Source organism: Ambystoma mexicanum, chromosome 4q, assembly GCF_040938575.1.
Source record: "Ambystoma mexicanum isolate Mex_15411 chromosome 4q, UKY_AmexF1_1, whole genome shotgun sequence".
NCBI lineage: Eukaryota > Metazoa > Chordata > Amphibia > Caudata > Ambystomatidae > Ambystoma > Ambystoma mexicanum.
In genome coordinates, this window is record NC_090928.1 from 1,249,413,578 (window position 1) to 1,249,432,300 (window position 18,723).

At 50.4% G+C, this 18,723-nt stretch overlaps 1 protein-coding gene across 1 annotated transcript in view; it reads right to left on the reverse strand.

Annotated features, from left to right (window-relative positions):
• The window catches only part of LOC138468323 (exportin-5-like), a 1,170,237-nt gene that overhangs the window by 633,239 nt on the left and 518,275 nt on the right, over nucleotides 1-18,723 (reverse strand). The window contains exons 16-17 of the mRNA XM_069608829.1: nucleotides 15,047-15,088; nucleotides 13,672-13,761 (exon numbers count right to left, since the gene is read on the reverse strand). Coding sequence (XP_069464930.1) covers nucleotides 13,672-13,761; nucleotides 15,047-15,088 — 132 coding nt within the window. The remainder of the gene's footprint in view (nucleotides 1-13,671; nucleotides 13,762-15,046; nucleotides 15,089-18,723) is intronic.

The following is an 18,723-nucleotide window of genomic DNA, read 5'->3' on the forward strand; positions in this document are numbered from 1 at the left end:
GAAGAAGACTGAAAATTGCTGGTCGGATTCTTTTCATTTGCAAGGTCCAGCACTCTGATGAGGGGACTATTTGGACTCTAGTCCATCTCTAGAGATCCAGCAGGATGCTCACAAAGTTTCAGCAACATTCATAAGACTGTGCACTGCACAATGGCTGAAGGTCCCAGGGTATTGCAGCCCGCAAGGTCGCAGCATGACATTGGATGGCTCAAAATTGAGGTCATGAGTCTAGTGGATTTCACCAGGCTCTGGTTTGGGATCGACGTTTTCTGAGTCCCCATGTCGATTGTTAGGGCTACTGCATGCTCCGGTTGCTGAAAAATCGCCTCAACGCATATTCATCGGATTTGATCCAGTGGTCGACTACCTCTTCTGCTTCCAGGATAAGGGGTATATACATGTGTGTATATATACATGTGTATATATACACGTATGTGTGTACGTGTGTGTGCGCGTGCGCGTGTTTTGGCCTGGTGTCAGGTGTTGCAGACGACACACAGATCATTCTGGAGCTTTCAGGTTCCTACAAAGCAGATGCAATGATGGTCAGTAAAGTCTTTGATGCTATTAAAGTATCAATGATATGATTGGTTATAACATGCTTAATACCCAGAGGTTTCTGAGCGCAGACCCGGGATTCGAACCTGTGTTGCTCGGGTTGTCTTGCTTATAACACAAATACGTTGCCCCTGAGCTATCCTCCCAAGACTTCTCAATGGAGAATAATTGTTTGGCTTTGAATGATAAGAAGACTGAAATTCTGATCATTGGTAGTATGGCAAAGCTAAAGAAACTAGATACCCAGTATGATGCCTTTTTAATAGGGAGCGCTACAATTCAATCTGAATTTTGGTAAACATGTCTCTTTTCTGAGTTCCAGTTGTGCCTATATAACACAACTGCTTTGGCAGATACATTCATATCTGTCGAAGGAAAATAGGGCTATGACAGCCACTGCTACAATAAACACTAGGTTGGATTATTGTAATGGGCTATTAGTTGGCACTACACAAGCCAACATGAAAAAGCTGCAGACCATCCATAATGGGGCAGTCAAGGCCGTCTGCGACACGGGCATAGAGACCAGGTCACTGCTGCCTGTAGGAAACGACACTGGCTTCACGTTCAGAGGATCCGTTTCAAGGCGTCCTGTCTGGTTTACAAATGTCTTGCAGGTGACGCTCCGAGTTATCTTAGCTCACGAATCGCAAGACTGCCGACTAGGCGTACTTTATAGACTAACAGCAAGGATCTGCTGATGCAGCCGCGCTTTACATTGCAGAGATTAAGAGGCCGGACGTTTAATGTCTGGGCCCCAAGGGTCTGGAATGACCTACCTCTATCAGACAGTGGCCGTCATGTGCCCAATTCAAGAAAGCCCTGAAAACCTATCTGTTTGATGGAGAGGGACCGTAGTAATCTCTTTCTTGGGAATCCCTTCCTTTTCTTATCACCCTATATTACTGCCACGGCTTCTCATTGCTTGGTGTTTTGTTTTGGTCTCTTCTTGTGAGCGTGCTCTGAGGCCAGCGGGTGTGTTGGCGCGATAGAAAAATAAGAATAGAAGAGAGGGAGAGAGCGCGAAAAGGAAGGTCTTGAGCTGCTTGCGGAACTTCCGGTGGTCCAGCTCAAGTTTGAGAGGGGCAGGGAGGCGATTCCAGAGGGATGAATAGGAGATCTACCTCCCCCCCTCCCCCCGCTCTCTGCCTGGAGAAGCGTCTGACTCTTGCAGAGTTTGAGGTGGCTGACAAGACATCACTAGGACTGCATTATTATACACGTGTATGGGGTTGCTGTGGTACTCTTGTTCAGAGGAGAATTGCCTAGCGTTCCGGTGATGGACTGCCCGTGGCAGGACAAAGACTGATATGCGGGGACATTTCTTCTCTGTGAAAAGAACAGAGAGCTAAAGACTTGGTTGAGACTCTCCCAGGGACCATCCACCCAAGAACAAGTCAATGGGCTGTGTTTGTGCAGATAGAGAGTTTCCCAGACCCCCCTCTGTTTTGCTTAAAATTAAAAAGTCCTAAGGTCCAGCATAAGAGCTGCAGGTCTCTAAGGTGGGAGGAATTTAGCACGAAAATGAAAATTCTCCTTAACAGTGCAGCACAATTCATAATATTTGTTTGTTTGACACCATAATAACAAAAGCAAAAGAAGGAACAAGTTACTTACCTGTAGCTGTTGTTCTCCAGCATGGGTCTGGCATGGATTCACATGCTCATGAATATTCTCCGTCGTCAGGCTGGGAATCCTCGGTAAAGAAAAAACCAGTATCAGTTTCGTTTCTGATCTGTCTTTCGTAGTAGTAACCAATCACTGGTCTCTGCGTCATACTGACCACAGCCAATGACTGCCCTCTACCTAAGCACCGCCTCTGGCAGCCATCTTCAGATTTGGAAGCACGTGAAGTGGCAGTATGACCAAGTGAAGAGCCGCCGAGGGGTAGGCGGGAGGGTTCGCATGTGAATCCATGCCAGACCCATGCTGGAGAACAACAGCTACAGGTAAGTAACTTGTTCCTTCTCCAGCATGGGGTCTGGCATGGATTCACATGCTCATGAATAAAGAATACATAGCAGTACACACATGCACAACCACGGGAGGTGGCAAAGGCTCAACATTAAGCATCACATCAAACTCAACATTAAGCATCTTACCTCCTCACCAGGCTCACCTCAGGCGAACAGGTTGCGCAGCACTGCTTGGCCGACCCTGGACTCCTCCCTGGAATCCCGATCGAAGCATTAGAATTTCGTGAAGGTGTGCGTCGACCTCCACGTAGCAGCCCTACATATGTCCAGCAGGGGCACACCAGAAAGGAACGCCGTGGTAGCTGCGATCGCTCTGGTGGAATGGGCTCTCGGACAGCCAGGCAGCGGTCGGTTTGCCAACAGATGACAGTACATGATACAGCCGGAGAGCCATCTGGAAATGGAAGCCTTCGAGAGAGCCTTCCCCTGATTGACAGGTCAAAAGTTCACAAAGAGTTGTGACGTCTTCCGAAAACACTTTGTGCGGTCCACGTAGCCACATCCAGCGAGTGCAAAGTCCTCTCAGCTGGCGACGAAGGCGACGGGAAGAACACAGGCAACACCAAGGGTTCGTTGAGATGGAAGTCAGACGGTACCTTGGGCATGAAGGAGGGGTGCGTCCTGAGCACTACCCTCGTGTCGTGAAAAGTCAAGTATGGGGCCTTGCAGGAAAGGGCCTGGATCTCTCCCACCCGTCGTGCGGAGGTGATGGCCACAAGAAACGCTGTTTTCCACGACAGAAATTTCAACGGGGCCGAGTGCAGAGGCTCGAACGGAGGTCCCATGAGCTTGGTCAGCACCACGTTGAGCTCCCACGCCGGGGCCGGAGCCTTCACCGGCGGGAACGATCTGAACAGTCCCTTCATGAACTCTTTCACCAGACGATGAGACCACAAGGACGTCCGCCCCGTGGTTCTGGTGTATCGGGAGATCGCAGCAAGTTGAATCTTGATGGACGCGTGTGCCAGTCCAGCTTTGGCCAGCGTCAGCAGGTACGGCAGTACCTGGGGAGCCGTAATCCATAGAGGGTTAATCTTCTGTGCGTGGCACCAGACAGAGAACCTCTTCCATTTGTGTCCGTAGCATTTAAGAGTCGAGGACGCCCTGGCCTTTGCAAGAACCTCTGCAGTCGGCCGGTATGTCGTATCCTCCAAACTCTAGCGCTGCAGGAGCCAGGCCTGCAAGTTCAGCGATTTCGGGTCGTGGTGGAGGATGGCGCCTCCTTCCCTGGAGAGTAGATCCGCGTCCACCGGCAGCTTGATTGGCGGGGACGTTGACAAGTCCAGAAGGTCCGGGAACCATATCTGCCTCGGCCACGCAGGTGCGACGCCCATGCTCCTCGCCTGGGGAAACCTGCTGGCGAACCTCTGGCACTTGGAGTTCGTCGCCGTCGCAAACAGGTCGATCTGGGGTGTGCCCCACCGTCGGAAGAGGCGATCCACTAGATCCTGCCGTAGTTCCCACTCGTGGCACGAGCGCAGCTCCCTGCTGAGTGAGTCGGCGATGCTGTTTTTTATCCCTGCCAGATGAAACGGCACCAGAAAAATCCTTTGGGCGACGGCCCAATGCCACAGGTCCTGCGCCTCCTTGGACAGTGCTGGGGACCTGGTTCCGCCCCGTTTCCTGATGTAAAACATGGTGGTGGTGTTGTCGGTGAAGATCCTCACAACCTTGCCCTTGAGGGACGGAAGGAAGGACCTGAGGGCCCAGAACACTGCACGGAGCTCCAGGACGTTGATATGGAGGGACTTCTCCGTCGGGAGCCAAAGGCCTCTCGCGTGCAGATTTTCGGTGTGCGCTCCCCACCCTTCCAGGGAGGCATCCGTGGTCACTGTCTCCTGGTGGTCTGGGGTCTGGAAGTCCATGCCCGCGGGTGCCCCACCACCGGACCGCTGGGCGGAAACTCTCGTCGAGTGTGATCCTCTCCTCGAAGCCGCCCGTCGTTTGGATCCAGCGCGCGTCCAGGAACTCCTGCAACGGGCGCATCCGGAGCCTGCACATGGGAATGAAGTAGATGCAAGAAGACATCATTCCGAGGAGGGACTTGATGGACCTCACCTTGGCCGCGTCGGAAGCCAACATCCGCTGTACCTTGCCCAGGATGGACCTGGTCCTTTCCTCCGACGGGGAGGCCAGAAGGGACACTGTCGAGCTTCGCTCCCAGAAACAGTGCGTTTTGCGCGGGTACCAGGTGGGACTTGGCGTAGTTCACGGAGAATCCCAGGTCCGTGAGAAGTTGGACGGTCCTTGCCGTGTGCTCCACGGCGAGCTCCCTCGTCTTGGCTCGGATGAGCCAGTCGTCCAGGTAGGGGTAGACGTGGATCCCCTCGCGGCGCAGCTGCGCCGCCACCGGTGCAAGGCACTTGGTGAATACCCTGGGTGCCGACCGTAGTCCGAAGGGGAGGGCTTTGAACTGGTAGTGACGGCCTTGGACCACAAACCTGAGGAATTTTCGGTGTCCCTTTAGGATGGGAATATGGAAGTAGGCATCCTCCAAATCCAACGACGACAGGAGGGTGACCATCCGGAACTTCTGCGCCTTGATGAATTTGTTCAGACGTCGCAGGTCTAGGATGGGGCGCCATCCTCCCGTCTTCTTCTTCACGAGGAAGTATCTTGAGTAAACTCCGGAGCCCCGAAGCCTCTTTGGGACGAGTTCGATGGCGCCCTTCCTGAGCATCGCCCTTCCCTCCAGGAGAAGCTGAGGGACGTGAAGCTCTTTCCTGGCCACAGGGGGGACGCGCGGGCACCTTCTTTGAAACTCGAGCGCGTGGCCCCGGGCTAAGGCGTCCAGCACCCAAGGGTCGGTGGAGATGGACTCCCACACGCTGACGAAGCTCGCCAGCCGGCCTCCCACCGGGGTGCATCGGTGGGGGCCCGACCCCACGGTCGGTTCAATCCTGTTTCAACGAGGCTTTGCCGCCTTGACCTCCTTGGCGACGACGGCGGGGTCTGGCAGACTTGCCTCGTCCTCTGTAGGCCTCCTGAGACGACGAGCGGGCCGCTTGACGGTAGGTGGAGAAACCGCCGCCGGAACCTTTGGAGGCGCCCTTGCCTCCGCTGCTCCGAAAGGGCGTCCGTCGTTGCTGAACCCCAAGGGCCCGGGCCGTCTCAGTGTCCGCTTTAATGGCCTGAAGGGAATCGTCCACGGTTTTCCCAAACAGGTTGTTCCCATCGAACGGCATGTCCAGGACTCTGGTCTGTACGTCTTGACGGAAGTCCGTAGCCTTGAGCCATCCACGCCGCCTAAGGCACACGCCGTTGCCCAACTGGCGAAACCCAGTGTCGGCGATGTCCGTCGCAATAGTGATGGCGTGGTCCGACGCCACCTCACCTTCCTGTAGGATCTCCAGGGCATCCGCCCTCTTGTCGTCCGGTAGGAAGTCCAGCAGGGGAGCCAGTTTGTACCATAGCTCCCCGTCGTAGCGGGCCACGATAGCCAAGGCGTTGGCCGCTTTAATCGTCGTCGCTGCAGACGAGATGACCCTGCGTCCCATAGTGTCCAATTTCTTTCCCTCGCCGTCCGGTGGGGAAGTCGATGTGGAGGCCGCACCCCCCCCCCCCCGCTTTCTTCCTGGCCGCCGCGGAGACAACGGAGTCTGGGGTAGGCTGCGCCCGGAGGCACAGGGGGGGCCGCGTCCGGGACCCGGTACTTCTTCTCGTACCGGTCTCTTCTGGCTGGCGTAGCGGACGGGTTCTTGAGGAGGGCGAGGCCCTCATCCCAAATGTCGTCCAGTAGAGGCACCGCGAGGACCGTCTTCCTCTTGGCCTCGCGCCGTTGATAAAGGAATCCTTCCTTTTTCTTCTCCTCAGGGCAGAGTTGGAAAAGCTCGGATGCCCTGGCGATCATGGAGTGGAACGAACCAATCTCGTCGGGCGGAGAAGCCCTGGTGGGAGGTGACGACGGTAGATCCTCGTCGTATACCTCGTCGTCCGTACCCGTCGCTGCCGTGTCAGTCCCCGTATCATCCCCTCGGGTTGACGGGGAGGAGGGCTGGACGGTGCGCGACGGCTGAAAAGGAGGTGGAGGGTGAATCCTCCTTTTCTTGGGCGGGGGAACGCCAGAAGGTCCCGGTTCAGGATCCCCCGACGGGAGAGGTTCCTCCGTCGGCAACGGTAGTCTCGTCCTTATCTCTGAGCATAAGGACTGTATAACCAACAAAATGGCCGCCGAGTTGTCTTGCGGCGCTGGCAGAGGGGAATCCGACGGGCGATCAGGGGCCCCATCGGCACCCTCGACGATGTCGTCGTCACCTGCGTCGGGATCCATCCCGACGGGCCGGTCTTCTTCCACACCAAGGCCGTGGCTTAAGACCTCGATCAGCTCTTCCTCCGAGGTTGAAGCCGAATCTACGACGACGCCCTGCCCCCCCTTTTTCTTCCCCGCCGGGGATTTCACGGGGGTCCTATCGATGGGCACAAAAGAGGACTCCCTCCGAGGTGGCAGGGAGACTCTGAGCCCCGAGGTCGCCACCACTGGTGTAGCCTCCACAGGCTGAGCCAAGGTCGCCGCGACAGTATCGATAGAGGGCTTGGCCGGATGGATTAAGGCCTTCACCACCTTAGGTGCGCTCACCGCCTTATCCTTGAGGGGGGGTGACACTGCCTCGCTCCCCCTCCGATGGGGCCTTCGAGCTCGACCGGGGCCTCTCCAGGAGCTTTGCCGGGTGCTCGCCCTTCCTCTTACCCGACCCAGAGCGTTGGCTCGTGGTTGAAGGTGCCGGGGAGGGTGCGCCCTGCCTGGCGCCCGTAGAGCCCGACCCTTCGGCGCTCCCGGTGCCAGCGGACTCGCGGTGCTTGGCCTTGTGTTGGACCCCCGTCGCCGGGGCGTCCTCAAAGGTCTTAGAAGACCGCTCGGATTTCTTCCTCTTCTTCTCGCCTGATGGGCTCTTCCCTTCCAGCCAGTTGGCGAGACGTTGATGGCGGTCCTTCATGGTCCGCTCCGACATATTGCCGCAAAACGCACAGTCCTTCTCCACGTGCGTCTTGTCCTCATGTAAGCAGTAGAGACAAAAGGAGTGTTCGTCCTCCTTAAAGACGTTCTGCAGCTGGCATCCAGGGCAGACCCTGAACAGCTTTCCGGGCGTCGAGCTTCCCTTCTCCTGGGCCATGTCCGGGCCTGAGAAGCTTCTGGAGTCCTCCAAAGCGTAGCTCGACGAAATCTTCACCCTTGAGGGGCGCAGACGAATCCGACACGGGTCCCCGTTGAGTCGGTGGAGCTTGAGGCTCTTTTGACTGAAAAAACGAAGTTTTTGAGCAAAAAAACGTGAAAAAATAGCACTAACGCTCGAGAGCAATAGCACGAGGATCCCAACACATGAACGTGCAGTAAAAATCTGAAGATGGCTGCCAGAGGCGGTGCTTAGGTAGAGGGCAGTCATTGGCTGTGGTCAGTATGACGCAGAGACCAGTGATTGGTTACTACTACGAAAGACAGATCAAAAACGAAACTGATACTGGTTTTTTCTTTACCGAGGATTCCCAGCCTGACGACGGGGAATATTCATGAGCATGTGAATCCATGCCAGACCTCATGCTGGAGAAGAGTAATAATCCTTCTATATATGTTACCTATATAGACTTTAGATCGCTTTTGACAGCATTGATCGTCAAATGCTGTGGAAAATGTTAGCATATATGCAATGTCCTAGCTGGTTGCTGGAGATCATCATGTGTCTCCACACTGACAACAGCGCCCATATCCGGCTAGATAATGAAGGCCGTCTTTCTAGACCCATTAAGATTAACAAGGGAGTTAAACAGGCTTGCTTGCTGGCTGCCCATCTTTTCAACCTCCTTCTATCCAATTTAATAAATCGACTAGAGGGGAAAGCCAATATCCCTGCTAAATTTAAGTCCACTCAGGTCATAGCAATGCTCTATGCAGACAACCTCGTTATAGTTGACCACACTTTCAGGCGAAAGACATTTTAGAAGACCCTGGTCATTTTGCTAAGCAACACAGTTTGAGAATACATTTTAAAAAAACTCAAACAATGCTAATCTCCTCTAAGAAAGTTGTGAAGCCTAAAATGGTCACCAGCTGGGGCACGATTAACTATACTGAATCCTATAAATATATAGGCATTGTTATGCATAGCAGATTAAACTATATCCCTTTAATTGAAACGAAGATCCGCTGTACAAAACAAATAACGTTACTTGTTCGTAGGTTTGTTTCAGACTTCGCAGGGTACTCACTGAAAGGGATTGTGATGCTATACACCCAATGGTTTGTTCCGGTGATAGCTTAAGGACTCGAGTCTCTCTCCATTATATACCTAGCCTGGCAGGATAGAATTAAAGGATATTTTTGGCAGAGTATATTGTGTCTTCCACCCTCTTGCTCCATCCAATATATGAGAGTTGAATTAGGTCTTCTCTCCCTCAAAGCTACTATTCTGATGCAGAGAGGATTATTACCCCTGAAAGCTGTGACTCATCCAGAATGTCAAATGCTGAGAAGAACAAATTACTTTCTTACCTGGTAACGTTCTTTCGATGGGATGTTCCGACGACGTATTCCACATCTATGACAGGTAATCACCACAGCTGTGCTGCTTAGGAAATTTTTCGGCTTCTGCGTCAATGACATCGATACGCTGTCCTCGAGGGCCTCAGTCGACGTCACCGGATGTTATAAGTAGGACGCACGACGCCCGTAGCCTCAGTTGTAGTGGTTTCCCAGAACGTGTGGCACCAATCTTCTGCCAGTATGACCAAAGAAAGCCTTGCAGAAACGTAATCTGCAATCGCATAAGAAATTCTGTAGCGCGGTAGGCCGGGAGGGAATGATGTGGAATACGTCGTCAGAACATCCAATCGAAAGAACGTTACCAGGTAAGAAAGTAACTTGTTCTTCAAAGGGATTGGTTCCTCCGGCATATTCCACATCTATGACAGACTCCTAAAGCAGTACCAACGTATGCAGGAGGGAAAAGCATTTAGAATTTTAGAATGCCCAATTAAATTGCAGCATAGAGGTAGCGTAGTATCGAAAGGAACCTCCCCTCCATTGCTGTCCCCTAGGACGAAAAGGCAGAGGTTGGCGGACTGCAGCGCTCAACGACTTCGCTGCAGCTTTGGAGGTCTGCAACCTCTCAAGGCTTGCGTCAGCCTTGCTGCCAAAAGGATGGTCACCATCAAAGGGCATGTTGAGAAGCCGGGCTTGTCCTCCGGAGCAAACCCCCGACTTCCACAACCACGCAAATCTGCGCATCACGGTGCTCGCCGCCATGGACCGGCTGACACAGTCCGCCACGTCCAGACCAGACTGAACGGATTTACACATGGCATCCTTACCATCCTGTACAAGGGCAAGAAAGCCATCCCGTTCCTCCCTTTCGGGAATATGTTCAGCCGCCAATGAAACAATTCCACAGAGTGTGAGTGAAACGTGCTAAGGCACACACAGAGTTGGCTGCTTTCAAAGCCATAACCCCTGAAGAAAAGACTTTCTTCACCCAACCGTCAAAACGTTTGTCGTCCCTATCAGGAGGGATGGTAGGGTACGACGCCAGATTTGCTGGGGCCGTAGCCGCCTGCACCACCAAACTCTCAGGAGTAGGGTGCATGGACAAGTAGCCGGGGTCGCCACTGGCTGGGTGGTAATTTTTCGGCAACGACTTACCCACTGCCGGGAGACTCCCCGGAGCAGTCCAAGCCGCTGCCACCCTTCTTTGCAAGGCCATGTGGAATGGCAGTACCGGGTCAGTTGGTGGACTTTGGTCCAAGATATCCGTCAGGTCATCCTGCAGAAAATCCACTGGTGGCGCAGACCACCCCAAGTACTCCGTCACCCTCGACATTAGCCGCTGGTATGAAGACTTGGCGTGCGTGGCAGGCTCAGGCCGACCAAAGTCAACCTCCGGAGAGGTGTCCAGACCACTGGCATCGTGCAAAGACTGACGCAGGTCTTCCATCTGGCTGTGACCAGATAATAGTTCGGCCGGAACCTCATCAGGAACCAAACCTTCATCAGACCCTTCATCCACCTCAGAAATATAATCAAGAGGCTGGACTAAATCCCTGGATGAGGGGCCCAGAAAAAGGGACAAACACATTTTTCGACTTAGCCAGAGCCTTCCTCAGGGTTTCCACCGGTCTCTGGGGTTCCTCGATAAAGCATCCTCGAAAGGCGTCGCCAGAATCGGCATCAACGTCGAGCGTGGCGCCGATGGCATCGACACAGGACTCGAGGGCAGTGCCCTGAACGTGTCCTTCGATGGCCTCGGCGCCAATGGCTTCCTCAGAGGCAGAGTCTCGAGAGATTCCTTCGACGGACAAGGCGGTGATGGCGTTGACGTCTTCTTCGAAGACCTCACAGGCTCAGACGGTCTCGAGGGAGTCGAGGACCGGGACCTGGAGCGGGCATGGCTAGAGGGATCCACCTTGTCCGATCGGGACCTCGAAGGCTCCCAATGATCGCGCCGACCACCCGATCCCGAAGGCGTGCGAGCAGTGGCCCTAGCACGTTCCCTGCCGGGTTCTTTTGAAGGCGCAGACGGAACGGAGCCCTGCGATTGAAAAATCACCATCATCTCCATACCAAATGCATCCCATTCCGTAGGAGAAGAGTGCTTTTTGGGACAAGCAACCCAGCCGACGGGTGGAGTCCTCGGACGAGGAAGGCGACCGGTGACTGCGCTTCCGCGAGTGCCTCGAAGATGCAGAGGAATGGCGGGAACCACTCCGGGGACCGAGACCCCTAGACTTATGCCAACGATGTGGAGAGTCGCCTCTCTAATCGTCGGTTGAAAGCCCAGCGGATTTCGAATTTCGCGGCTTGGAAACCCTACCGACAGAAAGCTTCTTCCGCTCCCGCAAGGTCTTCGATGTTAAGACTGGCAATCGTCACAGTCATCTGTGGCATGGTCCTCACCGTGGCACCAGAGGCAAGCGTTGTGCGGGTCCGTAAGCGACATCTTGGAACCGCAGTCCCGACAATTCTTGAAACCCGGCTGCGGGGTAGAAGACGAAGACATGATATCTTCACAAACAAGTTTGAAGAACCGATACAATAACTCAGAAGAACCGATGTGCGCCGAGATCTCCGAAGCGAACACATTCCTGGTAAAAACAGAACTGAGGCTACGGGCGTCAGGCGTCCTACTTATAACATCCGTTGACGTTGGCTCGACGGAGGCCCTCGAGGACAGCGCATCGACGTCATCGATGCAGGACGCAGACAATTTTCCAAAGCAGCACAGCTGTGGTGATTACCTGTCATAGATGTGGAATACGTCGGAGGAACCAATCCCTTCGAACAATAGGTACCAACATCATCACTACCGGGAAGACTACACATGCCAATTTACATGATCAGCTTACCATGAAGCTATTTGTAGAATTAAATTGGTCTATGGAAAAAGCAAGCTGTGGTAAATTTAACGTCATTAGACATGCATTAAAAAAAGATTAAAAAGATGGGATTGGGAACGCAATTAAACCTACATGAGCATGCTACATAACTACCCCCAAATAGAAGGCATCATCCATTCTTATTTTCAAGCGCAAACCTATCTATTAAAGTGACCTGACCCTGCGGTCCGCAAATTTCAACTGCTTATGCGGACAAATCAACTTTGTGTTAGAGCACTATGGGGAGCCAAATGGCAACTAGCTAAAGACCAACTTATTTGCTGTATGTGTAATCCTGAGAGAGCAAGGCATGTTCTTACTGAATGCCCATGTCTGGGTTCGATTTACATGTTAATATATGGCCGATTTGCACATCGGTATGAGGTAATTAAAACTGATGATGTTGGGTATTATTGCTTAAATACGGACACCGGAGTAATGCACATTGCGTTATACAGGGTTTGGCAACGTGTAATGAAGCAATTTATACTGGTGTAAAGCGTAAATAGAAGACTGAACTGTGCAATGTTGTATGCATGAACTAAGAATACGAAACATGCCCAGGAGAGAATTCTAGGATATTTTGCCCTACTCCATTATGTCTAGTATATTTTTTCACATACTGTATTGATTAGTCGATGATCGTTATTTGAAAGTATTTTGGAAATTGATGAAAAGTTTATGTATTAAGTTTCACTATATCACTTTTAGATGTGATTTTATGAAAATAATGTAAACGTAAATGTTTTATAAAGAATTTAAAAAATATGGCATTTACTTACATGAAGTATTGTAGCTTAATGCATATGTCTGGACAATCTATGGTTTGATGAGCTTTTTATGCCAACAATACTTTACACTATACTTCTGAAATCCTTAGTTTAAGTAAGCTTTACTGCTTGATTGTGCTACTAATTGAGAGTGGCTAGACGTCTGTGTTAAACCTTGCAGGACCACAACAGTAGTTCTGAAAACCCTTCCTAACAGGCACCTCACAGCATCACTTGTAATCCCTGATGAAGCCTTTAATTAGGACTCAGTGAAAAATCATTGACAAATCGTTGAAGAGTTGGGGGCAGTAGCTTCCCGATCAAGGCAGCCCAATGTTGGTACTCCCTACCCACTCTATTGAGAGCAGATACATCTTACCAGAACTTCAGCCAAACCCTAATAAGATGGTTCAAAGACTCAGACAAATAAAGCACACTCCAGACACCCATAACTGATCTTCCTTGCTACCATGTAAATCATTTTAGATATCTGTCCACCTACCCATCTTAAAGTTATATTTTTGACCAGCCATTGTAAATGACCATTTCTCCTATCATGCTATGTTGCCTTTCATGCAATCCTTATGTACGCATAATTGTATATTGCTGTTTGGACCTGTATAATTCATATGTATTGTATTATTTCTTTGTGTAACTAAGCTGTAAGTTGTCTTATGCGATGCGCCCCGATATCCACAGGTCTGGCGCGCAAACCAAATAAAAAACAAAATCAGTCAAGATGAAGATAAAATGACAGCCTCTTACAAAGGTGTAGTTTAGAACGACCGCCATCAACTGGCATGGGAAGAAGCTCAAGAAAGCCCATGTCGGGCGTGAGGAAGCAGTCATTTTAAACAATTCTATTAAGTTGTATATTAACGTTCAATATTAAAACTATAATTGCTTTATGCCTATATAAATACCTCATTTGGTACATGAAACTGCATGGTAAACTGAACTCGTGGCAGGTAAGCATCAGAATGAGTTCATTATTCATCATGACTCACCAGAACAAGCTGGGAATAGTCCCGACACATTTTAATGATGGAGGAGCAGGCATGTCTTCTCACGTTCTTCACAGCCCGTGTTCTAGGTGCCTATCCATACAAAAACAACGAAATGGGCATTATAAAAAGGTGCATGCAATCAGGAACAATACACATGAAGCTTGAGTTATCAGAAACGGGGCTGTGGCCCCATGATAGTTGGCAGCACAGGGGACCCGGGATAGGGTCTCCTGACCGACAGCATCAGAAGCGTGGACCAGATATCACATGCTGCTTGGATAGCTGGCATGTAAAGGATCGGGCTTGGAGGTGGCTTCCCTGCCAGTTCTCTGCTAGCTGGGAATCCTAATCACTCTGCACGATCATCATAGGAAGGAGTTTTGGGCGAAGAAAAGGGAAAGACAAAAAAAAGTAAATACCAATTTTTAACTGAATGGAAGGCTGGACTGCCCAGGACGAGGTTGTAGAACTGCAAGGAAAGAAGTGATGCGCCAGGCATTCTCCACCTTCCCACTGGCATTTAAATGAAAGCCAGTGAAGAACCTCCGATTTTCTCCCTGATAAATCGATGCACGAAGTGCAGCTCCACGACCTTATCGCTGCCGTTGTTCTTGGTGCTAAAACATAACCAAGTAGAGTGGCGTCTGTCTCACTTTGAAAAGGATTTCTTTGCAAGCACTAGAGGCAATAGGAAAGCTAATTTTCTACAAACAGGAGTCAGCAAGGCTGTATACATTTAGGGGCATCCTAAACCAGCATGCTTAAACTGGCAACAGGAATTGAGCAGTTACTCAAGACATGAAGCCAACATCCCACGACGGAGCAATTGACAAAGCCTTCGTGCAGTAAGGGATTCATGAAGAGTGCAATGAGTGGCCTAAGGAAAAAAAAGGACTTGCTTCCAAGCAAGAGCCGGGATTTGGAACACACCTTTTATAAGCATCCAGCAGAATAAATGTGTGGAAATGAGATTGTGCAGGTTTTGGCAATAACACTTGGAATGAACTCATGGATTTCTATAAAGTTGAGAAAGAAGAGAAACTACCACTAAGGGTATCACTGCATTGCGCAAACAGGAAGGGCTGCTGCCCATTAGAGACAACAGTTACAAGTGTACACTTAAACCAAGGTGAATTACTTCTATCCGTAGTCGATCTTCTGCTTCATTCAATGGTGGAATAAAAACTTAATAAATACAGAGGGGCATAAAAGTATCCTTACCATGGTGAGAATAGGAATCTGCATTTAAGCTCCTGTGGGTAGATCAAATCCTATCATGCTTGCACAGGAAACATTCTTCACAGAAACGTTGACCGCAAAGTCAAAGATGCCACAGCTTAAATCAATAGTTCTAACATCATGCAAAACAACTCACCTTGCTTTCTTCAATAGTTTCAAAAGTAACTGCAGCAAACAACTAGGAGAAAATGAAAACCATGGATTATTTTCCTAACGATGGGCTATGTTTCTTCAAATGAAAATTCCAAAGGAATGGAAAGAAATTTAAAAAATGATGGCTTCTAAAAAGCCCATAAATAGAAACCCACAACAAGAAAGTGTCTGAATGAACAGGGCATTTATTCTAGCCCTAGAAAATGTTTAAGAAAATTCCCAAACAGTGTCTTCCCAATCATTTTCAATAGAATTTACAGGGCACTGTAATTGGTTATTTATAACACGCTTAATACCCAGAGGTTTTGTTAGGTAGGTATGTGGGGTAGTACCCTTGGGGTGCAATACAACCTCCTCAGCCTCCTGGCAAATAGGGACCCAACCTTTGGTAGAAGTCTGAACTACACATGTTGGTAGTGTGTCCCAGCAGCCAGGTTTATCTCAAGAGGGGCCAATGTGAGCAGTAGTGAAGTTACACAGAGATTCACAGTGACAAGTATCCAAATAAACACTGATACTCAAGGCTTCTTGATAAAACAATTATTTAGTTATTTACCAGTCATTTAAACAAGCCTTCTTCAGAAGCGAGCAATATAAAAGCAACACTCAAATACACTTCAGAAATACATACTCTTAGGTTTCGCAGAATCAGTTAAGACCCATTGGGGCTGGCACACACAGTTCCCCCTCAGGTGACTTAAATAGCTAGGACACTGTGGACATTAATATATCACTGAACATTCAGAGTAGGCTTTGAGAATGTCAAAAGAAAAGGGTTATTAGAACAAACAAGAGATCACACATTCTTTAAACAGACAAATACTTTTGGACCCCCCCCACCCCCGTCTCCCAATGCAGAGTAAGTTAACCCCTTCCTGGAAGGATAGGTGCAACACAATAACAGAGGAGAGAAGAGTCATTCACAGAACCAGGCCAAGCCAATGTCAATGGGAAAAAGTCTATGTGGACTGAATTACTTCTTGCAGGCGAGTAAAAGTCTTTGCACAATGTTTTCATAAGTTTTCAGTGAAAAAGAAGAATCAAATGTAGGGCCACAAGTCAGGAGACTTGTGAAGTAGAAGAGCAAGCAAATCTACAGTGAGAGTTAAGTTCTCTCAGACTTTACAGTACCTTTAGGTTGAAGAAAAGATGAACGGCACGGTCACCAACGGCAACCTTCAAACAAGTGGCACTTTGGTGTTTCACCTTCTCGCGACTACCGCAAATAGCAACACCGCGCTTTCTAGCTGTCAAGATCGGCTTTCCTTGCTTCTGGGGTCCAGGTGAGGTGGCTCAGGCTCGGTCAGTCCTGCTTCCTGGGAGTCCGGAGGATCTTCCTGGAGCTATGGCCAACTTAAAAGCAACACACACAAACTGGTGTTCCTCTCCCTGACAATTCGGTTCCAGCAGCAACTGCAATGGAAATTCAACCAGCTGGGAGAGGAGGTCCAGTTGGCTTAGTTTGGAGTAGATTGGTCCCACCAACTCAAGGGGAGAAGTCGTCTTTGCGGGGCTTCTCCGTCGATGTGAATTTGGAGCTTCAGCACAGCTTCACCGGGCAAACCAAAGGTCCAGGAGTTGCAGCAGGCATCCTCTTCAAGTTCTTCGGATTCCTTCTTCCAGTGGTCGACTCTGCCTTCTAAGCCAAAACGTTTAGCCTTTTATGCAGATTTCTCCCATTCATTCCAGCCTGGCTGTCTATCACCCAGCAGGGTGGCTGTCCTTGCCGGACAGCAAGCCGGCCAATCAACTAAGAGTGCATTCCTGTCCCCTAGGAGATTAAGCACAAGGAGTTTCGGGCACCTCCCCTCACTTCCTGCCCCCACCAGACACTCTGGAGCCAGAGGCGGGTTTCACTTGTGAAGCTCGTCAAAGACAAAACCAACAAAGGGACCAAACCTAGTTGGGCGTGCAGAGATAAATCTCAAGAAGGACCTAAACAAGAAATGGCAAAAAAAGAAGACCGGGCCATTTTGACAAAAATGGCACCCATGGGTGCTTCACTGTGGCTGCAAACGCAGCCCGCGGTAAACACACAACATGGTAGTATAAGTAACCACTGCCACCAGCCATTAATTGTGTAAAGGGTAACACACAATTTTACATGAGTAGCTAGACCAAGGGGCTACTAAGTAACCTCTCCAGGACCCTATTGTGAGAGTGTGTGTGCTAGGTCTAGAACGTTACAATGTAGGTAAAGTCAATTTCACTTCACTGCTCTTGGAAACAGTAGTTAATCCAAGAGTAAGGTATTTAAACCTTGGGAAATCTGAAAGACTTCCCTGGGTCACTGCAATGAAGGTGCTGTGTGACAATACAAAAAGATGCCTATGGAGTTTGTCAGACTCAAATCACAGAAAAATACATGAGTGGGAAAAAGGTCTCACTCGCTCCAGGTTCAAAATTAAAAAACAAATGTGCTGGGGGTCTCTAAGGTAGAGAGGAAGGAACAAGTTACTTACCTGTAACTGTTCTCCAGCATGGGTCTGGCATGGATTCACATGCTCATGAATATTCCCCGTCGTCAGGCTGGGAATCCTCGGTAAAGAAAAAATCAGTATCAGTTTCGTTTCTGATCTGTCTTTCGTAGTAGTAACCAATCACTGATCTCTGCGTCATACTGACCACAGCCAATGACTGCCCTCTACCTAAGCCCCGCCTCTGGCAGCCATCTTCAGATTTGGTAGCACGTGAAGTGGCAGTATGACCAAGTGAAGAGCCGCAGAGGGGTAGGTGGGAGGGTTCGCACATGAATCCATGCCAGACCCATGCTGGAGAACAACAGTTACAGGTAAGTAACTTGTTCCTTCTCCAGCATGGGGTCTGGCATGGATTCACATGCTCATGAATATAAGAATAGATAGCAGTACACACATGCACAACCACGGGGGGTGGCAAAAGGCTCAACATTAAGCAATACAAAAAATTCTACATTAAGCATCTCTTACCTCCTCACCAGGCTCACCTTAAGCAAACAGGTTGCGCAGCACTGCTTGGCCGACCCTGGACTCCTCCCTGGAATCCCGATCGACGCAGTAGAATCTCGTGAAGGTGTGTGTCGACCTCCACGTAGCAGCCCTGCAGATGTCCAGCAGGGGCACACCAGATAAGAACGCCGTAGTAGCAGCGATCTCTCTGGTCGAATGGGCTCTCGGACGGCCTGGCAGCGGTCGGTTAGCCAACCGGTGACAGTGCACGATGCAGCCGGAGAGCCATCTGGAAATAGAAGACTTCGAGAGAGCCTTCCCTTGATTCACAGGTCCAAAGTTCACGAACAGCTGTGATGTCCTCCGGAAACTCTTCGTGCGGTCCACGTAGAACTTCAGCGCTGTAGCCACATCCAGCGAGTGCAAAGTCCTCTCGGCCGGCGACGAAGGAGACGGGAAGAAAACAGGTAACACCAAGGGCTTGTTAAGATGGAAGTCCGACGGCATCTTGGGCATAAAGGAAGGGTGCGTCCTAATCACCACCCTCGAGGCATGGAAAGTCAAGTACGGTGCTTTGCAGGATAGGGCCTGGATCTCTCCCACTCGTCGTGCGGAGGTAATGGCCACCAGGAACGCAGTCTTCCACGACACAAACTTCATAGGTGCGGAGTGCATCGGCTCGAATGGGCGCCCCATGAGCCTGGTCAGCACCACGTTAAGTTCCCACGCCGGG